At 34.8% G+C, this 27,066-nt stretch overlaps 1 protein-coding gene across 4 annotated transcripts in view; it reads left to right on the forward strand.

Annotated features, from left to right (window-relative positions):
• Window positions 1–27,066, forward strand: part of CNTN6 (contactin 6) — a 143,017-nt gene that overhangs the window by 86,960 nt on the left and 28,991 nt on the right. For all 4 annotated transcript variants that reach the window (XM_033863719.2, XM_033863722.2, XM_033863720.2 and 1 more), the window contains one exon: window positions 13,465–13,592. In XM_033863719.2, coding sequence (XP_033719610.1) covers window positions 13,465–13,592 — 128 coding nt within the window. The remainder of the gene's footprint in view (window positions 1–13,464; window positions 13,593–27,066) is intronic.

A 27,066-nucleotide genomic window follows, 5' to 3' on the forward strand; every position in this document is an offset into this window, starting at 1 on the left:
TATACACTCAAATTCTATTTTTATATTAATAAAAGGTACAGGATAAGTCCGTAAGTTGTCAATGTACTGAAAGATGGAGTCAATTCACATCAATAAAATAAAATAATTCAGTCCTCTTAGTGGCTTAGCATCCTGCATCTACAACGTTCAAATGACTGGATTTTCAATGTAACATACAATATAATTTTTGGTGACATATAAGACACAGATATGCAAATTCAACAAACAGGGATAAACTCCCTAAGCTCCATAAAGGACTTGATCTGATATGAAATTATGTGTTATAATTAAGAAGAAAGAATTAGCAGACTAGGGGGCACATCCAAGTTGACCTCCCATTCTCAGCCAGTTTGTTAGTTTTGTAAAGATTCTGAGGAGTACAATAATTCAGTAGCCAAAGGGGATCTAGAATTGGAAATCCCACTAGCATCCATCACTTTCAAAACTACCCACATTCAAGATAGCAAGGGGAGGCATTTCTGAGATACACATATTCTGAAATCACTGAATTACAAAGCTGGAGTGAAAGGGGTAATAATCATGAATGTTCCAGCCCAATTCCCTCACTTTTTATATCTGAGGGAAAACAAAGACCTCGGGGATAAAGTTACTAGTTTAAGTTCACCTGGCTGTGTTTGAATCTCATTCACCTGTCTCAAAGTAAGCTGCAGATACAGCTTTACATCTGCAAAATTTCAAAGCCTTGAGGAAAATCACACAATAGGCTCATCATCATAAACATAATGAAAGTGTAGCCAAAATGTCGTTCAAACTTCTCCATGCTGTTTTGCACAACTCTTTCTCCCATTGTGTTTTCAATCGGTTTGCCTCCAGTTATTTTGGGAGCATACTTTTCAAGATATTTCTTTTAAGTCCTATTTTCACATCTTTTTTGTCATTTGCTAACTTTATAATTTCCTATCTTTTCTTTTGATTTGCTTGGGCTGTAAGGCATGCTAGCATATGAATCTGTTTTAATTCCCTTTTGTGTTTTCTCAGGCATCCTAAAATACTGCAGCAAATGCAGACACTTTTCTTTATCTTTCCCTTCTTCTACTGAACAGCTAAATATTCCTCTTAGGGCTCTTTCACTGGATTAATTTAGCTAAGCCCTCCATCTGATGCAGTTTTGTTAATGTTAAATCACACTTCCTTCACATTTTATGGGAATCAGCCTAGCAGCACACTCTTTGGCATGCCATCGAAATAAAGAAACATCATGACACCAAATAATTATGTTATTTAGCAAAGGTTCTTATCTGGCATATCCTAATTTATGTCACAATTCAGTTGCCCTGAAACTGTTTTTGCATTGTATGTCAGCCACTACAAAGCCGTTGCTTAAATTATTTGTGTATATTAAAGGAGGAGTCACATTTTGATGAATTCTAAGGTCTGAATATCTGATGCTTGATTTCTGCTTTGGAGTTTAGAACAGCTGAACCAAAGGCTTAACTCTGAAACATTTGGCTGTTCACACCAGTAATTATGCATTAGGCATAAAATGCAACCATAGAAACCAGGAATTTTTTAAAAATTAGACACTGGCAGCAGTGATGTTTTTATTTCTATGCAAACTAAAATGTGTTTGAGTCCATTTTTAATCTCCAGGTAATACTTCTAAACAATCCTTTGCTAGTTAAACCCTCTCACTTAACTGTATAATGACCCTCAAATCATTTTTGATTAATCAGTTCATGACAAACATATCTTTAGCTATTTAATCTGATTAATATTCCTTTAGTCCATTACAAGTAGTAAGAAAAAAGGGCATGCAGCCATGCATGCTGTGTTTTTCCCCTAGGCACCTGAGAAAAACGTATTTTCTGACAAAACATAGCAAAATTGAATTTATTTGTGCTACCGATTGGTGATGCCACACCATGTAGGTTTTTAGTTTCTTTACTTTTCCTACTCCACTCACATCCCATTATACATACAAATTTAAACACACTGTGCCTGATGTTACTCAATACAAGAGACCAAAGGAACACTGTTACTTCTTTGGAGCTAGGGAAGAGGCTAAGGAAATACAAAGGATTTAATAACTGTATTTTTTGTAAATTAACTAAATAATCAGGAACCCCCCAACAGGGTCCATATTACCATAATAATTTAAAAAATTTATTAAGTACTTTATTAAAACTTTAGTTTCATGATTGGAACTATATAAAAGAATGATTAAAATCTGCTCTATATCCTTTTAGCAAGGATAAGCAAGCCTTGTCCTTGCTAAGACTGATTTGAATGTATTTCTTTACCTCAATTCTTGTCCTACTTTATATGGCATCAGCAAACGAACTGAAAGTCACTTAGCTAAATAAGCATCATGTTTATATTTTTAACTAGCTTTTACTTTTTTAAAAAATAAATTTATTTATTTTATTTTTGGCTGCATTGGGTCTTCGTTGCTGTGCACGGGGTTTCTCTAGTTGCGGCGAGCAGGGGCTACTCTGCGGTGCACGGGCTTCTCATGGCGGTGGCTTCTCTTGTTGCGGAGCATGGGCTCTAGGCACACGGGCTTCAGTAGGTGTGGCACACAGGCTCAGTAGTTGTAGCTCATGGGCTCTAGAGCGCAGGCTCAGTAGTTGTGGCACATGGGTTTAGTTGCTCTGTGGCATGTGGGATCTTCCCGGACCAGGGGTACAACCCGTTTCCCCTGCACTGGCAGGAGGATTCTTAACCACTGCACCACCAAGGAAGCCCTAGCTTTTACTTTTAAACAAAGAAATTATTTGCCTGAGTGATTTTCGGTAAGTTTACTGAATTTATTGGTAATGGTAATAAATATACATCTGCACCTAGAAAGAGAAGACTAAAGGTTTTGTGGCATATACAAACAGAAAACACGTATTTATTTAGTACCTACGAATTATAGGTATTGGTGAAAAATACAAAACACATAAAGAAGAACAGCTACCATTTGCGATTACTCATTATCCTCTAGGCTTATCTCAGCATTTTTAATACATTTAAAAAAATTGATTCTCAAAACAAACTGATGTTATTACTACTGTTATTCCCATTTACATGGAAATTTTTATAGAAAGCAAGCGCTTCCAAAGGAACAGAGCCAACAAGAGAGAGCCAGAACACAAAGCAAAAGCAAGCTGACTTCAGAGTTCATGGTCTTAAAACCCTTATATCACTTGACACCTATATCACTTAAGCAAAAAAACCTTAGCTTTTACAGTCTATTTAGAGAGTGAAAACTTGTCTAAAAAGAAAATTATGACAAAGGAGCAAAGGCAATACGACGAAGCAAAGACAGTCTTTTCAACAAATGGTGCTGAAGCAACTGGACAGCCACATGCAAAAAAAAAAGAAAAAAAAGAATTTAGACACAGACCTTACATCCTTCACCAAAACAAAACAAAACAAAACAACACAAAACTCAGAATGGATCACAGACCTAAATGTAGAACAAAAAACTGTAAAACTCCTAGAAGATAACATAAGATAACTCCTAGATGACCTTGGGTAAGGCCATGACTTTATAGATACAATATCAAAGTCCGATCCATGAAGGAAAGACATAATAACCTGGACTTCCTTAAAATAAAAAAAAAACAAAAAACTTCTGCTCTGTGAAAGACAATGTCAACAGAACGAGAAGTCAAGCCACAGACTGGGAAAGAATATTTGCAAAATACACATCTGATAAAAGATTGTTATCTAAAATATGCCAAGAAGTCTTTAAACTCAAGAATAAGAAAACCAACAACTCCATTAAAAAATGGGCAAAAGACCTTAACATACACCTCGCCAAGTAAGATATACAGATGGCAAATACACATTTGAAAAGATGTTCCACAGCATATGTCATCAGGAAAATGTAAATTAAAACGAGATACCACTACACACCTATTAGAATGGCCAAAATCTGGAAGACTAACACCAAATGCTGGAAAGGATATGGAGCAACGAGAACTCTCATTCATTGCTGATGGGAATGCAAAATGGTACAGCCACTTTGGAAGACAGTTTGGCAGTTTCTTACAAAACTAAATATATGGGCTTCCCTGGTGGCGCAGTGGTTGACAGTCCGCCTGCCCATGCAGGGGACACGGGTTCATGCCCCGGTCTGGGAAGATCCCACATGCCGCGGAGCGGCTGGGCCTGTGAGCCATGGCCGCTGAGCCTGCGCATCCGGAGCCTGTGCTCCACAATGGGAGAGGCCACAACAGTGAGAGGCCCACGTACCGAAAAAAAAAAAAAAAAAAAAAAACTAAACATACTCTTATCATACAATACAGATATTGTACTCTTTTTTTTTTTTTTTTTTTTTTTTTTTTTGCGATATGCGGGCCTCTCACCATTCCCGGGGCACGAAGCCCTGTCCCCTGCATCGGCAGGCGGACTCTCAACCACTGCGCCACCAGGGAAGCCCCAGATATTGTACTCTTTAATGTTCACCCAAAGGACTTGAAAACTTATGTCCACACAAAAACCTGCACACTATATAGTTTATAGCATCTTTATTCATAATTGCCCCAAATTGGAAGCAACCAAGAGATTCCTCAGTAGGCAAATGGATAAACTGGTATATCCAGGCAATGGAATATTATTCGGTGCTAAAAAGAAATGAGCTAACAGGCCATGAAAAGACATGGAAGAATCTTAAATACATATTACTAACTAAAAGAAGCCAATCTGAAAGGTGATTGCAACTATATGACATTCTGGAAAAGGCAAAACTTTGGAGACAGTAAAAAGATCAGTAGTTGCCAAGGGCTGGAGGAGATAAGAATAAACAGGTGGAACACAGAGAATTTCTAGTTCAGTGGAAATATTTTGTATGATATTATAATAATAGATACATGTTATTATATATGTTCCCAAACCCAAAGAATGCACAACACCAAGGGTGAACTGTAAGGTAAACTATGGTCTTTGACTATGACTCGTCAGTGTATGTTCATCAGTTGTAACAAATGTACCATTCAGGTGGGGAATGTTGGCAACAAGGGAGGCTATGCATATGTGCGGGTACATAGGAAATCTACCTTTCTCTCAATTTTTCTGTGAACCTAAAACTGCTGTAAAAAAAAAGTCTTAAAGGAAAGTTCAGACTACAAGGCAACATAATGATTCAGATAATGATTCAGTAGAAATCAGGATCAGAAGACCTGCATCCTTGCTGTAGCTAAGTAAGTTATTAAACCTCCCTGCATATGAGTTTATTTATTTTTTTAAAATAAAATATCTTAATTCCCTGACCAGGGATCGAACCTATGGACCCCTTCAGTGGAAGTGCAGAATCCTAACCACTGGATCACCAAGGAATTCCCCATATACGTTTACTGATGTGGGACAAAACTGTTAATTTTTAATATTTGGGGAGACAGAGGGAGTACTGTGAACTGCAGTGTTTGAGAGGACGGGTGTGATAGAGAAAGCTACATATCTTACTCCAGTTTCCCTAGGACACAAAACTAAGAGTGAAGCAGGTTAATACAGGCAGCAATGCAGGATCATATCTTATTACACTAGCCACTGACTCACTTTAAGCCAAGGGACACACAACAGGTAGGCTGGCATCAGTTAGTCATATAGACTGTCTCCAGACAGAAACTACTTGGGAATAAAAAGACTTTGGAAGGAAAGAAAATGGGATTTATCTGCTGGCTGCTCCTTTGCCAGCGGGGTTGTATTATCTGGACCTTTGGCAGCCAATGGAACAAAGAGAAGCTGAGGAGACACATAAGGTGTGTCTGAAACGGTGAAAATCAAAGTAGGCTTGGGAGGATGGATGGAATTCAGACAAGTGGATTGGAGTGTAAATCTTCTGCTAGATACTTGGGAAAGAGACTCTAGGCTTTCATCTGGCAAGTCTCTGAAGGATGTGCTCTAACAAATATTTGCAAATTATGAACATTTGTTTTCTCTTTGGGAGTTACACAACTCTTTACTGAAAAGAATATTTGTGCTCTTTCCTAACAGGCAGACAAAATAAAAGATAACATATTTAAGAATTCCTTCCAAAAATTTTGTTGAATTTTCTGGTATGTGTTTCCCCTTGTTTAGAACTGATTAAAGATAAAAAGTGTATTGTTCTTTGCAGAAGATGATCTACACCATTTTGTAGAGAGACTAGATTTTATTTTCTGTGCCCATTCAGTCATCTCTGTCTTGAGATAGCACTTCATTTTTATTGTCTCTATGTTTTTATCTTTTTTGTTATCTCTTTTTTTGGGTTATCTGTTGAGTTTTTTACTACTCTGATGATTTTATAAGGAATAATAAAATACACTTTAATAATCCAGTGATTAAACCTTTAAATGTTCCCTGTACAGAGGTGTGAGATATTTTCTGTATATAACTGCTATAGAGCTGTTTACAATTATTGATATAAAAAGATAGAAAAAGAACCTTTACTTTGATTTAAATGAGGAAGCTTACATATTTACTTGTTTGTAGATCACTTTTTGTAGCTTGTTAAAATAAGCAATTTTTAAAAGATAGCTTATTAAATTACAGTGAGATAAGCATAGATATTATACCTTCACTATGCCAATCAGGTGCTAAAATTATTAAAATGTAATGTCAATATTTGATCTAAAATGGATTCCAGGAAGGTAAAGTGATACAGCCACTATGGAGAACAGTATGGAGGTTCCTTAAAAAACTAAAAATAGAACTACCATATGACCCAGCAATCCCACTACTGGGCATATACCCTGAGAAAACCATAATTCAAAAAGAGTCATGTACCAAAATGTTCATTGCAGCTCTGTTTACAATTGCTACCACATGGAAGCAACCTAAGTGTCCATCAAAAGATGAATGGATAAACAAGATGTGGCACATATATACAATGGAATATTACTCAGCCATAAAAAGAAACGAAATTGAGTTATTTGTGGTGAGGTGGATGGACCCAGAGTCTGTCATACAGAGTGAAGTAAGTCAGAAAGAGAAAGACAAATACCGTATGCTAACACATATATATGGAATTTAAGAAAAAAAAAAGGTCATGAAGAACCGAGGGGTAAGACAGGAATAAAGACACAGACCTACTAGAGAACGGACTTGAGGATATGGGGAGGGGGAAGGGTGAGCTGTGACAAAGCGAGAGAGAGGCATGGACATATATACACTACCAAACGTGAGGTAGATAGCTAGTGGGAAGCAGCCGCATAGCACAGGGAGATCAGCTCAGTGCTTTGTGACCGCCTGTAGGGGTGGGACAGGGAGGGTGGGAGGGAGGGAGAGGCAAGAGGGAAGAGATATGGGAACATATGTATATGTATAACTGATTCACTTTGTTATAAAGCAGAATCTAACACACCATTGTAAGGCAATTATACTCCAATAAAGTTGTTAAAAAAAAATAAAAAATAAAATAATAAAATAAAAAATAAAATGGATTCCAGTGGGACATTTTACCTAAAACCTAAATTGTGCAGAGCCAAAATTTATACATAGTTTCCTACTTCTTATCTAACTCATTTTAATCCAATCTATTTTACATTTTCTAGATATCAGTAAAATTAAACTGTCAATTAAAATTTCATGGTCTACAGTATTATCTTTAGACAGAAGTGGAAGCAATACTCCAGTTAATAATCTAACTATAAAAATAGAAGTATTGCTCTAGTTTCAGCAATATGAAATTGCAGTTGTCCAATGTCCTAATTTCTCTGAGTTTAAGAAATTTAGCTATTCCTAATCTTCTATGTCCTCAAATTTTGTGTTAGGCTATGGTTAATAACTAAACAAAAAAAAATCAGAGTCTTCCTCACTTGCTATTCATATGGGGTCCACGTAATATAGATCTGTTTTTTCTCTATGTAGGTAAATCAAAATTTGGACATACGTTAGATTAGTTGTAGTGATAAACTAGATGTGAATGCTAATATCTATTGTATTTATGAAGCTTGTAATGAATTGGTATCATGTCCAACTTAGGAAAGCAAGGGTAAAAATATTCGACATTAGTCTTGAGACTAATTCCTTAGAATGACACAAAATTTGACACACATGTTCCAGGTAAAAGACTCCTATGAGTTCACTTGATGTCGTAGTCTATCTTCCTGATGTTTTATTCACAATAGCTCATCAAGTAGAAGGCAAAGGGTATGAAAGTAGAAGGCAACTAGTTAAGGCATCCATTACTTTTGTTTCTGCTTTATGCTACTAACGTTCCCTGACAGTGGGAAGATTGAAATGTTGGATGTTCAATCACACTACATAGTCTGCCTTCAACTTATCAGTTAACCTTGAAATGTTTACATATGTTGGTGGCTCAGTTTTCTACATTTTCTGTTTTCTAATGTGACTATAAAATCTCCCAATGTCACTTGACTGTCAGACACAGCTTGTAGTTCTGAATTTCCACCATTTTAATGCCCAAATGCAATTAGAAGAATAGCGTGATACGTTACAAATGCTAACTACTAATTTTTCTATTGTTGAATGGTCATAATATATCTATACATGTAAATGTCTTTAAATTCTAATTATTATGTAACATTTTAAATGCAATGCCTTAATTTGTGATTTAATCATCTGAATAGAATACTAAGCTTTGGTAATTTGGGGGAAATGTTTCTATTTGATTGTGTGAACAGGTGAAATATTCTAATTAAGTGGATATTTGAGAATAGACTCCAGAGAGGAACAGTGTTATCACTGAACTGTGAAATGATTATAGAGGAAGAGTTAAAGTGCAAACATACATACACCGTAAGTCAAGTGTTAGAACTTGGTGACACCAAGGACTGATAACCATATTGTAGTTAAAGCCACAAAACATACTGCTGAGTCCAGTCAGATGAAAGTGTTTTTTAAGACATCAGGCAGGAGTAAGAATCAAAGTGAGAATTGAAAATGCTGGTCCAAGTCATGGAGAAGAGCAAAGACCAAAAACCAGACTCAGCAAAGAATAAGAATAAGATTAATAGCTAGCATTTAATTAATTCAATTCTTATGACAACCCTATTTCCATTTCTAAAATAAAAATGAGAGCAAGGCGGATCGGAAAGATTGACTCCACAAGTACAGACACGAAGTGGCATGAATTCAACGAAGGGTCTTAGGCAGTGAAACGTAACGCTGGGAAAAATCTTCTGGCATTCGGCTCCTTTCAAAAAGCCTGGCATATACCTCTCAGGTCCCTTTGTTCAAACTGAATTGTGACAAAACACTTCCTTCTTTCCCTGTTGTTACTGCTCATGGAGTTACAGAAGTGCTTACATTCTTTGGCAGAATGAGAAAATGTTTCATTAAAAACCTACTTATTGATGGCTAACCAGGAGTAGGGCACAGACAGGGCTGAGCATTTTAAAGAGTTTATATCATTTACTCCTCATGACTCAGTGACAAAGGTAATATTAATATCCCCATGTTACAGATGAGAAAGCTGAAGACTCTTGCACAGTTGAGTAACTTGGACCCAGTAATACAAATATTAAATATTAAGGCTCAGATTCAGTCACAAGCAGTTGACCCCAAACTCCACTTTTGCTAATAACTGTACTACATTATTGCATAGGACAGTATAAAAGAAGAAGAAAAATAATCCTTAGTATTAATATTGCCATCATTATGACCTCATGTTTATGGTTAAAACTCTCCTATAGTAGGGTAGATCAAACTCGCCTTTAAGATTTCACAAACGTTTAGAACTCTGAGGAAATGTGCATATATGCACACACACAAATGTTCCATAACATTTTGGGGAGTTACTGGATTCCCTGAAGGTCAGATTATAAACCTCCATATTAAAGATCATTCTATGCAAATACAATTATATATATATATGTTATATGTGCCCAAATTTGTGCTCTAAGTAACTATATTATTAGTAAATTATACTTTGTAAACTTGAAGTGAAAGAGCCCTTCTTAAAATAAGTGCTTCCTGGTGTAAAGAGAAAGCCATGGTTGGAATCTTGGTGCTACACTACCGAGTGTGTACCTTAAGGTACCCACTTCTTTCCATGCCTCCCTTTCCTAACTTGTAAAATGGGAATGATAACAATAGTACGCCCAGAGGTTTACTTAATAAGTCAATGAATTGACATTTATTATACACTTAGTAGAGGACTTGTGCAGAGTCAGTTTACAATAATAGTTCACAACCTGCTTGTGTTTTGACCAATGAGTTTAGTCGTGAAAAAGAATATCCTCGATACTAACATTTTCTATTTCTTACATACCTATTGTAATATCTAACATAGTCCCTGGAACACAATAGGTATTTAATAAATATTTGCTGAATAAATTTAGAAGGAAAAAAAGTTTGGCATTGTTCTATTTGTAATCAGACTTAAAATTGCTATTAAATTTTTAGAAGCCTTACCATATTCCATGGTACCAGATATTTTCATATATGCTTTTATGATCTATTGTCTATTAGCAGTGTAATCTCAGCATTAAGTGCTAATTTAAATGTATATCTGTATTATATGTAATCAATCACTTCACTGTCTTTTGCTTTCTTCTCTGTAACTTATATTCTGTTTGCTAATTATTTATGCAAATTTCCATTTTTATCACCAGAGTGTTTTCTCAGTTTTTCAGTTAGCCGAGCATATCTATACTTGTGGCTGTGATTTGTTTTTAAATACCAGAGAGTCTTGTATGAATAAAGACAACATTTTAATGTACTTTATTAATATATCCTTTCGAACCCTCCAGGTACTATTTTAAAATATCTTTTAGAATATTTCAAAAGAAGGATAGAAAAAGTCAGTTTTTATCTTTCCCTATGAATGTTACCAAAACTATCAATTAAAATGTTCCAGTAAATTTTTACATGTGCATCCTTCCCTATCTGAAAATGTCAATTGCTCAGTTTTCTTAATACAGTTTGATGTTAATTGGGTGTTATTTCTTTTTTTTCTTTTAATAATTTCTACTAAGCTGCGTTTTGATATGTGAGAGAACTGGAAATTCTCACTTTTCTTTAATAGTTTTTAATTATTCTGCATAAATTTAGTGTTATGATTAGATAGTCTGAGACCATCTACACTGTTAAAGATTAAGTTTTCTTTTTATATTTTAACATCTCTTATTAATGAAAAAATAGTAAGTTGAAATATTCATACCATTTATTATTTTATAAAATCTCTAATTATAGTTAAATGTCTGGCTTTCTATATCCTAGGGCACTAGGGAGAATTACTTTTTTAATCATCTAGTTTTAATAAATGATACATTGGCTTGGTTACTAGTTTGGTTATTTTCATAAAACATTTAAATCTAAGATATTTTATTCTTTTGCACATTTTTGCATATTGATCTATGAAAACAAAATGGAGTCTTGCTTAGACATAATCTCTATAGACTAAAGTTTGATTTATAATGAACTGAGCAATGTTCTCCAACTTTATTGTGCATACTAATTACTGAAAATCATGTTAAAATGCAAAGTTTGATTCAGTAGGTCTGGGATGAGACCACATTTTGAGAAGCAAACACCTAAGACCATCTTATGGGCCTCTAATGATGACTCAGCAGATATTTCTTGAACGTCATAGTCAACATGCAGAATTATTTACTACAAGTGACACAAAGTGATGGCTCTGGAAAGAGCATGAGCACTAGAGATAGTTATAATTTTCAATCCATTCTTTGATGCTTATTAGCTGCTTAATCTTGAGCAGATTTTAACTTTTCCTAGTCTTAGTCTGTCTTCTTATTATCTGAAGCTTGAGAAATGTCAATTGATTGACTAAGATTTCAAAAGAAATAATCAGTTTCAATGATGACGATTTCAGTTCAATTTAACAAACATTACTGAACATACACAATGAGCCTGAAAAGGGTGGTGGACTTAGGGTAATATTAAACCACAGTTTACATGAATTGTCCTTTTCGGAAAGCTAAGTGAAAAATTATGACATATAAACATTGGTATTACTAGCTGGGAAGTTTGTCTGATGGCCTTTAGCTATCAGCAGATACATATTTCTTTAACATTTAAAATGTTTTTTTGCCAAAATGTAATGTTTCTCTGTTGCTTAAAATTCTTAGTTATTCCTAAATTCTAGAGGTAAGTGATGTACCCAAATGTTTCTCATATCGACCTCTTCTAACTGAATCAGGTGAAGAATTGTTTTTGGCCAGAAGTTTGCTGCATACTGGAACAGCTTTGTTACTGTGTCAATAGCGGTATGATTCGATTGTTAGTATAAACAGGGATCAAGAAATCTAGACATTTCAGAAATTAAATAAGATGTCAAATGTTCACTGTTCGGGAATACTCGAAGAAAATGACTTAAAAGAAATCTGATTATGTGCCATGGAACATTCTAAACCCAGATGTGGCCCCTTCCACTCACTTGACAACAGAATATGGAACTTGTCACTGATAATAAACCCAACATCATAAGCTGGTTTCACACAAATTGTACTTGGCTGATGTTCTCTGTGTTTCAAATTGGGTAATTAATTATATTAGCTACATTTCCTGTAATACACATATTAGAAACAATGATATGTTTGCAATGAAAGAAATACTGTTTTGTTATTGTTAATGGATGTGACATGCATGCCAACTCTCTTTCCTTTCATTCCTTTAAAACCATTGTCATTACAAATGAGTTTTCACTGCTTATTTTTCTGCAACTCTGACTACCCACTAGTGTTTTTAGAGCTGTGTTTTTAAAAAGTCGTTAATTAAATTTATAGGACGTAAAATCGGGCACATTGTTTTGTTTTGTTTTTCATTTTTTGTCTCCTTACTAAAACATTTGATGATGATTTTGTCAAGAAACCAATCTTAGGGGTTCCCTTGTTTACGACAGTGCTCTGATGTTTGCTTTTGACTATTTCTGAGTTTCAGAGAAAATTTCATACGAATCAGTTTTTGAAAGATTGGAACTTCTTAAATTCAGTCTGATTCTTGAAGCCTTCATTCTTTTTACTTCTCTCTTCCTCTTTTTAACGGGACAGGCCACATAACGAGATGGTCTGAGCCCTCTGGCTATGGAACCCCATGGATGGTTCCTTCAACTCACTAGCACAAGCAAATATTGTCATGGTTGAAAACTCTGTTGTTTGGTAGCTGAAAGTCCTGAGTAAAAACTGGTCTATAAAGCTGCAGAGTAAACAATGTGAAAATTGGCTTGCGTTTCTCTAACGCCAAGTTTGGTTTTCACCAGAGTTCATTTTTCAAAATGCATAGTAACTAGTTGTGTTTGTTATTAATCAAGCAAATGGGCATTGTAGCACCAAGCACTCATTTGATTTTTAATGTGCATTGAAATCAGCAATGATAATTCAAGTTACAGCAAAATAATTATCAGTACTGTGTCAGAATAAAAGCAAATGTCATTTATTCTAATATGTGGATTTGCAGATTGCTCACAATTAAAAGCAGGATAATAGGAAAGGAATACATTCATATTAACAAATGCACCCATGGTTTCAGTAATGCTTTAAAATGAAAATAGGTGGTTAAGACTTACCAGTTTTAACGAGCCTTACTTATGTTAATTATACATTTTCTTTTTAGAGTGTTTATCCTGAAGGATGGCAGCCTCAAGATACATAACGTTACCAGGTTGGATGCCGGATCATACACTTGCATAGCTACAAATCAGTTTGGTGTTGCCAAGAACACTGGCAGCCTAGTTGTAAAAGGTATTTTACTGTCTTCATTTGTGCTTGATGAACATTGGAGATATGTATGCATATCATGACCTCTATCACAGTGTCAACCCTGTATTATCATATTGTATATGTGAAATGTTTGATTTCACATTTTATTTAAGAGTTGTGTTCCCATATTCATTAATAGCATGCTCACTTTGCCGGTGGAATAACATGGTAGATGTGAATACCTTGGCAGTTGAAAAGCTGTCCAGCGGGTAATTAGACAAAACTAAAACTTGAACTAAAAATTTTGGATTTCCACAGATGCCTCAGTGTGGGGAAGCCATGGACATTTTGTTGACGTCAGTGGGTAATATTTTTTTTGTGAAGTTTCCTTCAGAAACTCATTTTGTGTAAAATTTTTACCTGGATGTAAGGCTGCCCAGTGCATAATCAGTTCATTTCTTTCTATAACTCTAAGTACATAATTAGTGAAATGCAGACTCTCTTAGATTCACCTTAATAAGCAGTTCTTTGCAAAGAAAAAAATATTAAAACATTAGTGTCCATTTGAGTTATTATTAGATTCCCATCACAGTAAACACATACGCTCACACAACTTCAGATGGTAAAAGTGCATACCTTAGTCTTGAGACTTTTAAACTAGTATCAATCCGAATGTAACTACATATATCACCAAGGGATATAATTAGCATTAGATGCATCTACTCCCCATCTTTGCTACTTTATTGAACCTCAGCTCATAAAACTAGTCTGTTTAGGGGGAGCCAGGTCACTTTTATCATTTTATTGCCTCCTCGATGACAAAAATGACTGTCTTGAAAGACAAGTTTGAGCAGCTACTTAAGCCCAAATGATTAAATTCAGCAATTGATACTTTATCATCATTTCTATTAAAAATGAATAAATACAATAAAAAGTAGTTAGCTGCTATACTTCACCTATCCTTTAAAATGTCTCAAGGAAAATAAACACTCGTCTTTATCCCTGGAAGATATTTCTTCCAACTTTATCTCAAGCCTATTATATTATGCCAACAATTGTCTGAAACACTCAGGGGAAATGTAAATGATAGAACTTGTATCAAAATTCAACCAGTGTAGCATAATTTGAAAAACTTCACTTCTTTAAGATTGTATTGTCATCAGGTTTTTAAGACAGGTATGGACTTAATGTTTCAAGGAATGTACTGTAGCTATATTTAATAATAGGGAATTTCTCCAGCAAAGTTTTGGCAATACTCATGTACTGAGGAGTGTGAATGCTTTATGTCTGAAGAAATAACATGTCCATTAAGGAAGAAAAACAGAGGAGATTACCTTATTTCAAATTAAGAAACTACAGGTGGTATGCACTCATTTTTACTACAGCAGAAGATTAAAATATGGTAGAGGATAAAAAGGCATTGCAGTTAATTCTTACAGGTATGGAGAAATCCAGGAGGAGTTAAAATATGAAATTTTAAGGATGAAGACATTAGTAGTGGAAACGTAGTTTCTCAAAGAAAGTTTTGGTAGAATACTGGTGATGGGTGAGCAGGACCAATAATTTTCCTGTTAAAATACACTGATGGGGATGCTTTCACCCCAGAGACTGAGAGAAAAAGTTAATAGATTGAGCTAAATGGATAGTTTCTTTTCCTCAAATGTTTCTTTAGCCTTTAGCTAAATGCTGTCTTAATGCTGTCAATTACTAATTAATCGAAGAAAAGTAAAAGGAGAAGACTCACATAAATGTGAGAAACTCAGGAGCAGCTACTAACTTAGCTCTAATTATGGAATTTGGATATTGTAGAGGTGAAACATAGCCATGTTTCTTACTAAATAGGTTCCTAATTCTTAAGATAGAATTAAGTTGATATGTATTTTGGGATATTCCATAAAACACACCATAATCCTCAGGCACTCCACTCTGTCTATGAGTAAGAAAATAACTAAGAATGCTCAGTTAAAAAACTGATATATTTTTGCTTATTTCTAGTGTTTTTTTGCTGGAGCTATTGAAACAAAATTATCTCCATCTACATTCCTGGTCAACTTTATCTTTCCTACTCTTTCTTCTTCTGTGGTACATTTCATCTTCTTACAAAGGATATAATTCACTTATTTACATGTATTTTTTTCCCCTATATTTCCCTTCCTCTAGAAAAGAAGCATAAAGAAGGCAGGAACATCACAAATTCTAGTACAGTCCTGGGAACTGTATGTGTTCAATAAATATTTATTGATTGAGTGAAAGGATCTCACCTCATTCCCCTTAGTTCTCAGAGATAATTTCCATCCTGACTTCCTTGCTCTAAAATCTGAAAGTTTTCAATTTTTCAGGGTTTACGCTTGTTAGAATACTTCACAATAAAGAACATCAAAGGCAAATAACAAACTTGTAAATGCTTTCACTTTCCCAATTTTACGGTTTGTAGTTACATAATTCTAATACATAGAGAAACCCACACTCTGAAAGGGGGGACAAATATGAAAATACATGAAAATCTGAAAGACTTCATGCAGAGAACTCACTGTTCTGGTATTTTCAGCATAATACCAGAGGATGATTTACATATGCAAAAAGGGCTTATGTCAATATGCATGAATATCAAGTTATTTTCACTCATTTATATCTAATAATGGGAAGGAAATTGTGTTTGTTATTTTTAACCTTCATGAAATATCCACGTGCCATTTTAAAGGGATTTGGGGATTTCTTGCTTCTTTGCCATTGACAGTAACCATCATATGCAATATAAATAAACATATACATAATAACACATACATTTAAAAAAAACTATATAAACACAAAATGTGTACAGTATGGATAAAAGCATCTTTAGAAACTTTGCTTTATTACTGATCTGTAATGTATAATCTTTATCAAACTGTGGGATTTTTACACAAATACAGTTCTAAGATAAGTCTATCATTAGCATAGCTTCTTAACTAGACTGCTATCTCTAATTCCCTTTCATGTGGGAATGTTGAAGATATCACTGCCAAAACTATTATTTTACAACCTACAAATTTGAAGCTTTAATGTGAGAAGGAATCATAATACTATGCATTGATTCAAATATTTTCTTGACTATTAGGAGTGTAGCCATTTGGCTGTTTGTTAAGACGATTTAATACTTCTCTGTGTATGTATGTATATGTGTGTGTGCACCTGTGTGTGTGTGTGTGTGTTTGCATTTTCTTGTCTATAATGTTCATCTGATTGTCATTATACAGTCAAATATAATTTTATTTCTCAAATCAAAATCTTACAGTGACCTTTCTGGTAATAGGGTGGTAAGGAGCAAATGAGAAATTTCAGTAAAGCTGATAAAACAATCATCTTTCTTTGAATTTACTTATCTGCCTCAGTCATGCAAAAAATGTTGTTGTTAGATAACATGTAAAAAGATAATAGTTACAGAACTAAGATATTTTCCAGCTTAGTTTTTAGCTGATATGGCTTATCTGTGTCAAGAGGATTCTGAAGTTATCTGCACTGTATGTTGGAAATTTCTGTTCCACCATGCGACAGGATAAAGCAATTTGTCATTCAACACAGGGAGTGCAATTAGCACCAGCCTTACCAGAGCCCCAGCAGATGCCCAGTGTAATTTGAGGACATGTTCCATAGGCACAGACAGAGAATGGAAAGGAAAGAGAGTTTAAATGTTTTCATTTGTGGGGACTTAGTAAAATTACAATGTGTACATACGCTAAGAGGTGTATGAAAATCACATAAAAGGGGAAATTATTTGATCTGGCATTTGGAAAATTATTAAAAAGCAGAGTAACAGCAGGCTATAAAAATGATCTTGTTTGCAGGCAACATTTGTTTTTGTTTCCCCACTGGAGAAGTCTTGGATGTCCAATTATAGGCCTCATTGCTTCAGCATTATTTTCAACTGAAATGTCGGAACTTGGAAAAGCATATCTAATGTGCAAATTAAGTTTATTGCTGCTCATTTAGTTGTTTATTCTTTGTGATAGAAGTCTTTATTTTATCAGCATGGAGAGTGGCCTATCCATTTCCTCCAGCAGAATGAGGGTGTTCACTAATATGGTTCTACATTTACTAAGAAAAATATCGAGATAGGTAGATAATTGGAGGCTTTGTGGCTTTACACTGCAGTTTAAAAGATTTGAGGTGTTGAGCCCAGCTGTATCCAGAAGCCCAGCTTCACTGAGTAAACCAAAAATACAATTTCACAGAAATGACAAGACACAATGGAATACATCCATCTTTTTGTAGTGGTTGAAGTCTCCCAGTACTGCTAATACCTTTCCTCAAATATTTAATTCTACATTCCAATTTTCTACAAGAATGAATTAAAACATTTAATAGAAAGAAGGCATTGATTTAAAAATTATTAATGGAAGTATTCTTAAGGTGAAAAAATATATAGTGAATTTTTATACTGTCTAGAAATGAAATTTTCTTCCCCCCTCCAGTATTGAAAATAACGCTGAGTTCTTGAGACCAGAATTCCATAATCTCTTCAAGTATAAAGGACAAAACAAACAAAAAGCTTTGATGTAAGCAAACACAATAATATCAATATTATTTTATCTTCATAACAATTTAATTCATAGTCTTTTAAAAATGTAGCACATATCACTCAGATGAAATTTTCAGGCATGTTAATAAGCAGCCTTTTTTCTTTTAAATATATATTATACAATATATAATGTAAAGCATGTTATATATTAATTATAATTAATGAATTATAAGTCTGCACTTTTTTATTATGCAAGAAAATTATCACTGAACCTATTATTGGTTAAAATTTTGCTTTGTTTTATTTATTCTTAACAAAAATAGGGGGTGTATAGCTTGTGCTTTATACCAAATAAAGAGGCCAGACAGATGAGTACATACCACTTCTTAAAGAGATGAAAAGCAGAAACTTTGAAATTAGATTAACTAGTTCAATTACTAACTAGCATGAAATCCTAAAGAGTTTGTTTTTGCTGTTTGATGTTGTATTCTTTATTATTATCATTAATTACACTCTATTAAATATACATACTCTGCTCCAGGCACTGTTATAGCTGCTTTATGTATATCATCTCACTGAACCCTCCGAACAACACTTTGAAGCAGATGATCATTAGAAATTAAGGCATAGACGTCTGAAAGTACTTGCCAAGTTCCCTTGTTATTAAGTGGCAGAACTCTTTTTTCCCTTCTTTTTTCCCTTCTAGTAAATTTATGTAATAATACTTACATGAGACACTTTTACATGACATTGTTTAAAGTTCAAAGAAAATAAAACTATAGTAACTTGCAGATATTAGTACTTCCCCCTAAATACTTCAGTTTTCCTTTGTTAAATAGAGTTCAATATTTGTTTACATCTTTATCATCTGAGGTAAACTTTACATATATAATGAAATACATGTCTTAAGTGTACATTTGCTGAAAATTGGCAAAGGCGTACACCTGCGTAACCCCTAACTCTACCAAGATACATTATCATCATCCTATAGAATTTCCCTCATGCCCCTTCTTAATCAATCCCTACCCCCACCCCAGTCCTAGAAGCAAGTACTGTTATGATTTTTTTCTGCCGTAGATTTCATACAAATGCAATCATACAGAATATACTCTTTGGCATCTGGTTTCTCTCACTCAGCTTAAATCACTAGCTGTCAACCTTCTGTTTTTATTAAAAATGAACAAAACTAAACAAAATTTGACCAACAGTAGGTTTAATCTGTGTAGTAAAAAAAAAAAAAAAATCTTGAATTATAAATATCTTTGTCTCCAGTTTCCTTCCCAAACTTGTACACACTTGTACCCTGAGTATTGGGTTAGGAATTGGAAGTTCTGTAATTTTTTTCTTGATTCCAGTCTGAAGCTAAAAGAAGTGATTAGACTCCTCTGTTACTTAGGCATTCTATTTCTAAACCAGCACAGTGGTCACTCAAGCTCTAGTGACATTTTTTTAGGAAAAATGTGTGTCATTACAACATTAAGAAAAAAAACCCCTCAGATGCAAGCTCTGTTTTAGGTCTGTGGATCCTGAACACTCAAGGAAACAGTTATAACTGCCTGGAGGGGTGGGATAGGGAGGGTGGGAGGGAGGGAGACGCAAGCGGGAAGAGATATGGGAATATATGTATATATATAACTGATTCATTTTGTTGTGAAGCTGAAACTAATACCATTGTAAAGCAATTATACTCCAATAAAGATGTTAAAAAAAAAAAAAAAATTCTTTCAAGCCAAAAAAAGGAATGGGGTAGGAGGGGGGCAAGGGGGTGTAGAGGGGAAAAATAATCAAATGAATTGATTGACTCTGATTCTCCTCTTCTGGATTTGATTCTCTCGTTTCATCTACCCTTATCCCAACATAAATGTTCAGAAGAAAACATCTTCTATTAGGTCCTGTAGGCAAGCAAAGTAAAATTTCCTCATTCCATCCCTTTTAAAACTACAGAACACTTCAACCTGATGTTTTACTACAACCCAGCATAAAGTTACAGTTGGAGGACTGAGCGAATGCTATCTATTTATAGGAAATATAAATATGATCCCATAAATAGTCATTGCCTATTATGTATTACTGCTTTGAAAGTGAGTAGTTGGCATATTTAATTCATTAAGCAGAATCTACAGTGCATGCGCTTTTTAAATAGATGTCAGGCTCTGTTTTGATTACTTGTTAATATAGAAGATCTGTGTTTACATTTTACATTATTACTTGCTAGGGAATTTTTTGGTGTTACCTTGCCTGATACTTAGACTTGTTTTCTCATTTAGACAACTCAAATTTTAGACAATTACTTTCTCCAGACAATTCTTCATTTGTTTCTTTTACTCTGGGGCTCAGGGTAGTCTTTTAATATTTGTTCTAAATCATTTAAATATTGAAGTGGAAGATAAATGGGTTATGGTAACTGCAGAGAAACTGTAATATACTGACCACGGTTACTTTGTAAATTGGAATTAAATCATGCTCTGCCTATGGTGGAATATAATATAAATACCAAGTACTGCATGTAGATTTTAGTGGATATACAACAACCTAGCCTACTGCAAGTATATGTACAAAGAGGAAAAATGTATTAATAAAGATTAAAAACTCCTCCATTTCTTGCTTGCCAGAGGTGGGGAATTAAAGACTCTATCACACTGATTTCCTTGTTTGTTTGTTTTCTCTACAGGGTTTATTTCAGAGTACTAGCTTTGATTTTCCTGTGCTTGCTTTTCCTAGAGTTAGTAATTTTCTTGTTTGTTTGCTTAGTTTTCTACGGACTTGGCAACAATTCATCCCTCAGTTCTATCTCAACTTTCTTCCTTTAATATCAATCTACCTTTGTGATGGGAAGACTGGTTTCCTAAGCACCATACCTTTCTCTTGACATACTTCCTCATTTGGGTAAACTGCATCTTCCTATGGATTTCTGAGAACCAATTTAAGAAAAATGCAATGTTTTTGAGATCTTTCTTGTTTGAAAATGTCTTTACACTATGATTACATTTGATTGATGGTTTAGTTGGAAACAGAATTCTGGACTGGAAATCAGGATTCTTCATAAATTTGGAGATGTTACTCTGCTCTAAAAGCTGAAGCCATTTTGATTTCTGACCTGTTGTTTGTGACATCTTTTCTCTCTCTCTCTCTCTCTAGAAGTCTGTTTTTCCCAGTGTCCCACAATTACATGATGATGTGCCATGGTGTAAATTTATTTTCAACCTTTTTACAGGGCATTTGGTGTACTTTGTCATCCTGGAAACTCGTAGTTCTTGGTCCTGGAATATCTTCCCAAATAATTTAATAATTTACTCCATTTCTTTTTCTGAAATCCCTATTATTTAAAAGATTTCCTAAACTGGTATTCAAGTTTATGCGTGTGTGTATGTATGTATGTATGTAACTATTTACCTATCTACGTATATAATATTGTATTTTATATAATTATATATATATTTAGATATATATAATTTATATACATGCTTATGATTTATACACACACACACACACACACACACACACACACACACACATATATATATTTTTGTTTGTTTCTCTCTCCTCATATCCATTTTATAGCTTTGTTGCTCTATCTTCTAGGAGATTTTCTCAACTTTATCTTCCAAACTTTCTATTGTATTTTTGTTTTTGCTATTTTGAAAGAATTTCTAAGTGTCCTTTTATTTTCTGGCCTCGCTCTTTTTCTCCCCCTTCCTCTGAAAATATTGCTTGTAGTTTTTCTAGCTTATTTTTTATGCATGGTCTCTGTTGTCCCAAACTACTTTCTTCTCTTTCTTTGTTTTAATCCCTATCCTTTATTAAGAGGTGTACAAAGATACTTTGTGCATCTGTTGTCTGCTCATATTTAAGAGTGGGTCACTAAAAGTCTTACAGAAAGCTCTGATCTAGTGTGGGGATTTTTGAATGACTGGACTTCACATTTAGATGATCTGGCCAAGATATTTCCTTGGAAAACTCTAAGGTCACTATATTTGGATCTTTTCTTGCAGGCTCATCAGATCCCTAGGAAAATGTCCCTCACCTCCCACCCAGGTTTCCTGCCTGGAGAGCAAAAGCCCAGCAGACAGCACCCTCAGAAGGTTACAACACATGGATCTCAGCCCTCACCCTGTACATGTTTCCTTGATTCCACTATTTTCAGTAGAAGCCCCTCACCCTTAACTGCTTGGTGACCAGAAGTTCAGAGACCCTCTGATGCATATCCTCTCAGGAAAGTAATTTGCTGGTCTCCTTCTGAGATGGGAAAACACTCTTGAGACCAAATAGCATCCTATTCATAAATTCCAAAATGAATTAATTCATAAAGACATGCTAAATAAGTTTTCTCCTCAGCCTTCCCACTGCCAGCCTATGACTGACCTTTACAGTAAGTCAGTTAGAAGTCATTCAACTTCATTCCAGTTCCTCAAATTTTGTCTCCCCTTTTCATCTCTGTTTTGGTGGATCAATGTCTTAGAAAAAAAAAAAATTCTTTTGGCATCATTTTTTAGATGTTTATAAAGAACTTGAAGTAAATACTATGTAATCAATTATCATCGCCAGGATGTTGTACATCCTATTTTTTTATTGTGATTGTATTTTTCTCTGCTAATATTTAGAAGAAGTCAAGCTTTAGCTATTTTTTGCTTAACAAAATTTGTCAAGTAATCTAGAAAGCACAGTTTGGGAGATTATGGATCATGGACTCAAATCTTCCACTTGTACACTAGATATGATTCCCTCTCACATTCAGGGACATTCTCTCTCTCTCTCTCTCTCTCTCTCTCTCTCTCTCCTTACCCCCTCCCTCTCCCTCACTTGTCTTTTTCATCTCTATTATACCCTCTAATGCATCACTCCCACCATTGTACTTGCATACTGTTACTCCCATCATTAAAAAGCTGTCATTTTCTGACCTTACTTCCCCTCCGGCTACTGCCATATTTGACTTTTCTCCTTTATATCAAACCTCTTTTAAAACGTTGTCTATACGAGCTTGCTTTTTTCAATCTTTCTGGTCAATTCTGTTTTGAATCCATGCAACCAGGCTATTTTCCTACCATTTCATCAATACTGTTCTTAACAAGGTGACTAGTAGCCTCCACACTGTTTTATCCAGCGGTCAGTTCTCAGTCATCTTACTTAAAGTATCAGACTACTGATCACACAGTTCTTGATATACATTTCTCACTTGGCTACCAGGACATAGTATTTTTCAGGTTTTCCTTTAACATCTTGAGTCATTCCTTTTCAATTTCCTTTTCTAGTTCCTCTGAATCTTACCAATTTCCTAAATTTGGAATATCACAGGGAACTGTCCTCGAATTAAAATCTACAAGCTAATTCCCAAAATGATAACCCAGCTTAATTATCTATCTTAATCCCAAATCCAACTGCCAATTTATCTTCACTTACCAATTTACTATATCATAACACTAACCTCCTAACTCTCGCTCCCAGAACCTGCTCCTGCCACAGTAAATCCCCACTATATTAATGACAGCCTACACCGACACTTGCTCAAGCCAAATCCTTGTAGTCATTTTCACTCTTTTCCTTCTTTCAAACCCCATATCCCATTGTCCAACAAATGGACTCAGCATCAAGATATGTAAAGAATCTAACCAGGTCCCATAACTTCAATGACCAAACATTAGTTTAAACCATTACTGTCACTTTCCCAAAGTGTGTCTCTAGCACAGAGATACCCAACTAAGTTTATTTTGCCTCCTAGGGGACATAGGGCAATGTGTAGGGATATTTCTCGCTGTCACAACTGAAGGATCTACTAACATCTAGTAGGTAGAGGCCAAAGATGCTGCTAAATATCCTATAATGCACAGAACAGCCTCCCCACCTCACTCTGAATCCACTTACACATACATGCGACAAAATATAATCTGGCCCAAAATGATAACAATATTGAAATTAAGAGACTCACCCATAGCCTCAAAAGTATGGGCCTCAATTCCATCTTTGTCTCCCTTCTAGAAGCTTGAGTGTTCCTATTAAATTGTAGATGAGTTTTTTGCCTCTGTTATGCAAATCCTCTAAAGGCTCCTCAGTTTGGTGGTGTTTTATTTGCTCAGTATTCACACTGATGTACACCTGGAAGAAAGTAAGGGTTCAATACTAATTAAATGGTTTTGAATAAAATACTGAATAAACAATTAGTATATTTTTATGTTAAGGGTTTCTACATCTGTCCAAAGTAGTGCTCACTTCTTTTTCCAAATGACATTAAGTATCATACTGTTCAAGCTATTATCTAAAAAGCTACTGATAAATGGCCTAAATATTTCCAATCCTACACATAATCTATTAAAAAAGTTAATAATACTGGCGAAACTTCTGTCCTGACTAGTTGAAGTAGATTTATCACACAAACATCGTACCAATATCAATCACAAATAATGTAAAAATATTTTAAAAATAAAAATCTCGAGCAGAAATTTTGGTGTTCTCACAGTGCCAGAAAGAAAAAAGTGGGGCTGATAATCAACCAAATAGAATGAGGCCAGCTAAACAATTCAATCTGGAATCAAGACACCTCAGGGTATGCCCTTAGTAATAAAAGCAGAGCAAAATTGACCAGGACTTAAAATCAATGACTTCAGACTCAATTTTTATCAATTCCTGACTAGATTCTGCTCTTTTTCAATTGCCTGCTTAAAAACTAAGTCTTCTTGGGAAAAATACAACAAAATGAAAATATTTACATTTTGAGCCACAGTGCCTGACATTTCATAAAATGTTACCAAGAATAGCTGGAGCCAGGACCAAATGACCAAAACCCAGGGAAATATCAGATAACAGCAACAAGTCACGGCTGATAGAAATATAGAAGCTATCACACAAGGGTTTTAAAATAATTGTGATTAGTATTTTTCTTAAAAGATGAAAAGATGGAGAATTTCAGAAGAGAAATGGCACGTATTAAACATCAGTTGGAAGTTCTAGAAGTGAAAAATACAAAGGCTAAAATTAAGAACAAAATAGACTGACTTAACAGCAGATTAGATATGGTAGAGAAGAAGATTAGTAAAGAGGAAGATATGTGAATACAAGATATCCAATATGGAGAGGAAATGCAATAGGAAAGACAAAAAAGAACACAAAGAATATATTGTCGATGGTGAATAGGTCTAACATACATGAAATTGTGGTTCCCAAAGGGGCAGAGAAGGGATGTGGGATGACCAGTTTGAAGAAAGATTTTCCAGAGAGCTCAGAAAAACTGAAAATGACATCAGCCATCTATTCAGGAAATCATATGAGCCTTAATTAGGATAAACACAAAGGAAAGTTTAAATAAGCACATAGTAGTGAAAACAAAGGAAAGAAAAATCATCCCAATTAAAAAAAAACACACATTATCTTCAAAAGAATAACAATGACAATGACAGCTGACATAACAACAGAATTAAGGGAATCAAGAAGACAGTGGAATGACATTTTTAATGGTCTGAAAGACAATACCAATAAAATTCTACTCCCAGCAAAATATCCTCTCAAATGAGGACAAAACAGAGATGCTTTCACCAAACAAAACCTCGGAGAAGCTATCACTCAAATCTGCACTAAAAGAAATACTAATGAAACTCCTATAAACAGAAGGAATGTGGTCACAGATTGAAGAAGAAATTAAAAGCAATGGGAAGAGTTAATATGTTGATACGAGGCTAATTTGAGATTCTGAGGAATTAGGAAGAGGACCAGATTTTAGAAGTTTTTATTTCTAGTCTTCACAAGTTAACTAATGAGAGAAAATATCAGAGACTTTCATCACCTGTTTTAAGTGCTATTTATACACTAGTTTCCTTTATATCAGTATCTTAATAACATTTCCAATAATGTCATAGACAAATGAAGGCAGAATCACATGTTGTACAGAGGGAGAAAGATTTGATGATTTTTCTTAACATTCATCAATCCTCTGATAATTCAGAACCACCTGAGCAGTTATTATTCTGAACAATGACCGTGAAAGATTATCACTCACAGATGGAGATTTCAACTGAGTTAAAAGTACAAAAGAAACAAACAAAAAGTGACCAAAAGTAATATTTTCTGGATGCTCAGGAAAGACTAATTACATGATGGATTGCCATCCCTGGCTTGTAAAAATGTAGCTGGGGATCATGATATGTAATAGAGTGTTTGGCCATTGATACAGGGAACAAGCCACACTTATGTTTAAAGAAATCATGCTTAACAGTTCTGAGAGAAACTTTGTAACTAGTTTTCATGTCTCCTGAGGTGCTCTTAACTAAAGATGGGTTCTGGAAATACCATTGTCTATTCTGACAAGGTGAATCTGAGTCAGGCTATTCATCAAAAGCATTTTATATTTTATTAAGCTTTTCCTTGTACTTCTTAAGGATAGGATTGTTAGATTAAGCTGTTTTCATATGATCTGAATCTCACTGAAACAGACTGAAAAGAGTAAATATTAAAATTCTGTAATTTTATGAACTCTCCATTAACGCATGTCATTCAAACTTAGAATAACCTTCAAAAAGTGGTCGGTCCTCTTCACACTAGAAGCTGAATGGAAAAGATGTCTCCCTATTCTGTATATAAATATTCACTACCCCCATCATTTCCTTTATGTCTTTCTTTTATTATTATTGAAAATTAGAAACACACAGAAAAGTAGAGAAAACAGTACCAGGAACACCTATGTACTCATCAATCAGGGTTGATAATCATCAACTCATATCCAACTTTGTTTCACCTATACCCTCACCTACTTCCCCAACATCCACCTCAAATATCTAGAGGCAAATCATAAACATCATAATTTCTTCTATAAATATTTCAGAATGTATTTTTAAATGACAAGGGGATCTTTTCAACATAACAATAAACCAGTTTTCCTATCTTAAAAAAAATTAACAGGGGCTTCCCTGGTGGCGCAGTGGTTGAGAGTCCGCCTGCCGATTCAGGGGACACGGGTTCGTGCCCCAGTCCGGAAAGATCCCACATGCCGCGGAGCGGCTGGGCCCGTGAGCCATGGCCGCTGAGCCTGCGCGA

The sequence above is a fragment of the Tursiops truncatus genome, chromosome 10 (assembly GCF_011762595.2).
Source record: "Tursiops truncatus isolate mTurTru1 chromosome 10, mTurTru1.mat.Y, whole genome shotgun sequence".
Lineage (NCBI taxonomy): Eukaryota > Metazoa > Chordata > Mammalia > Artiodactyla > Delphinidae > Tursiops > Tursiops truncatus.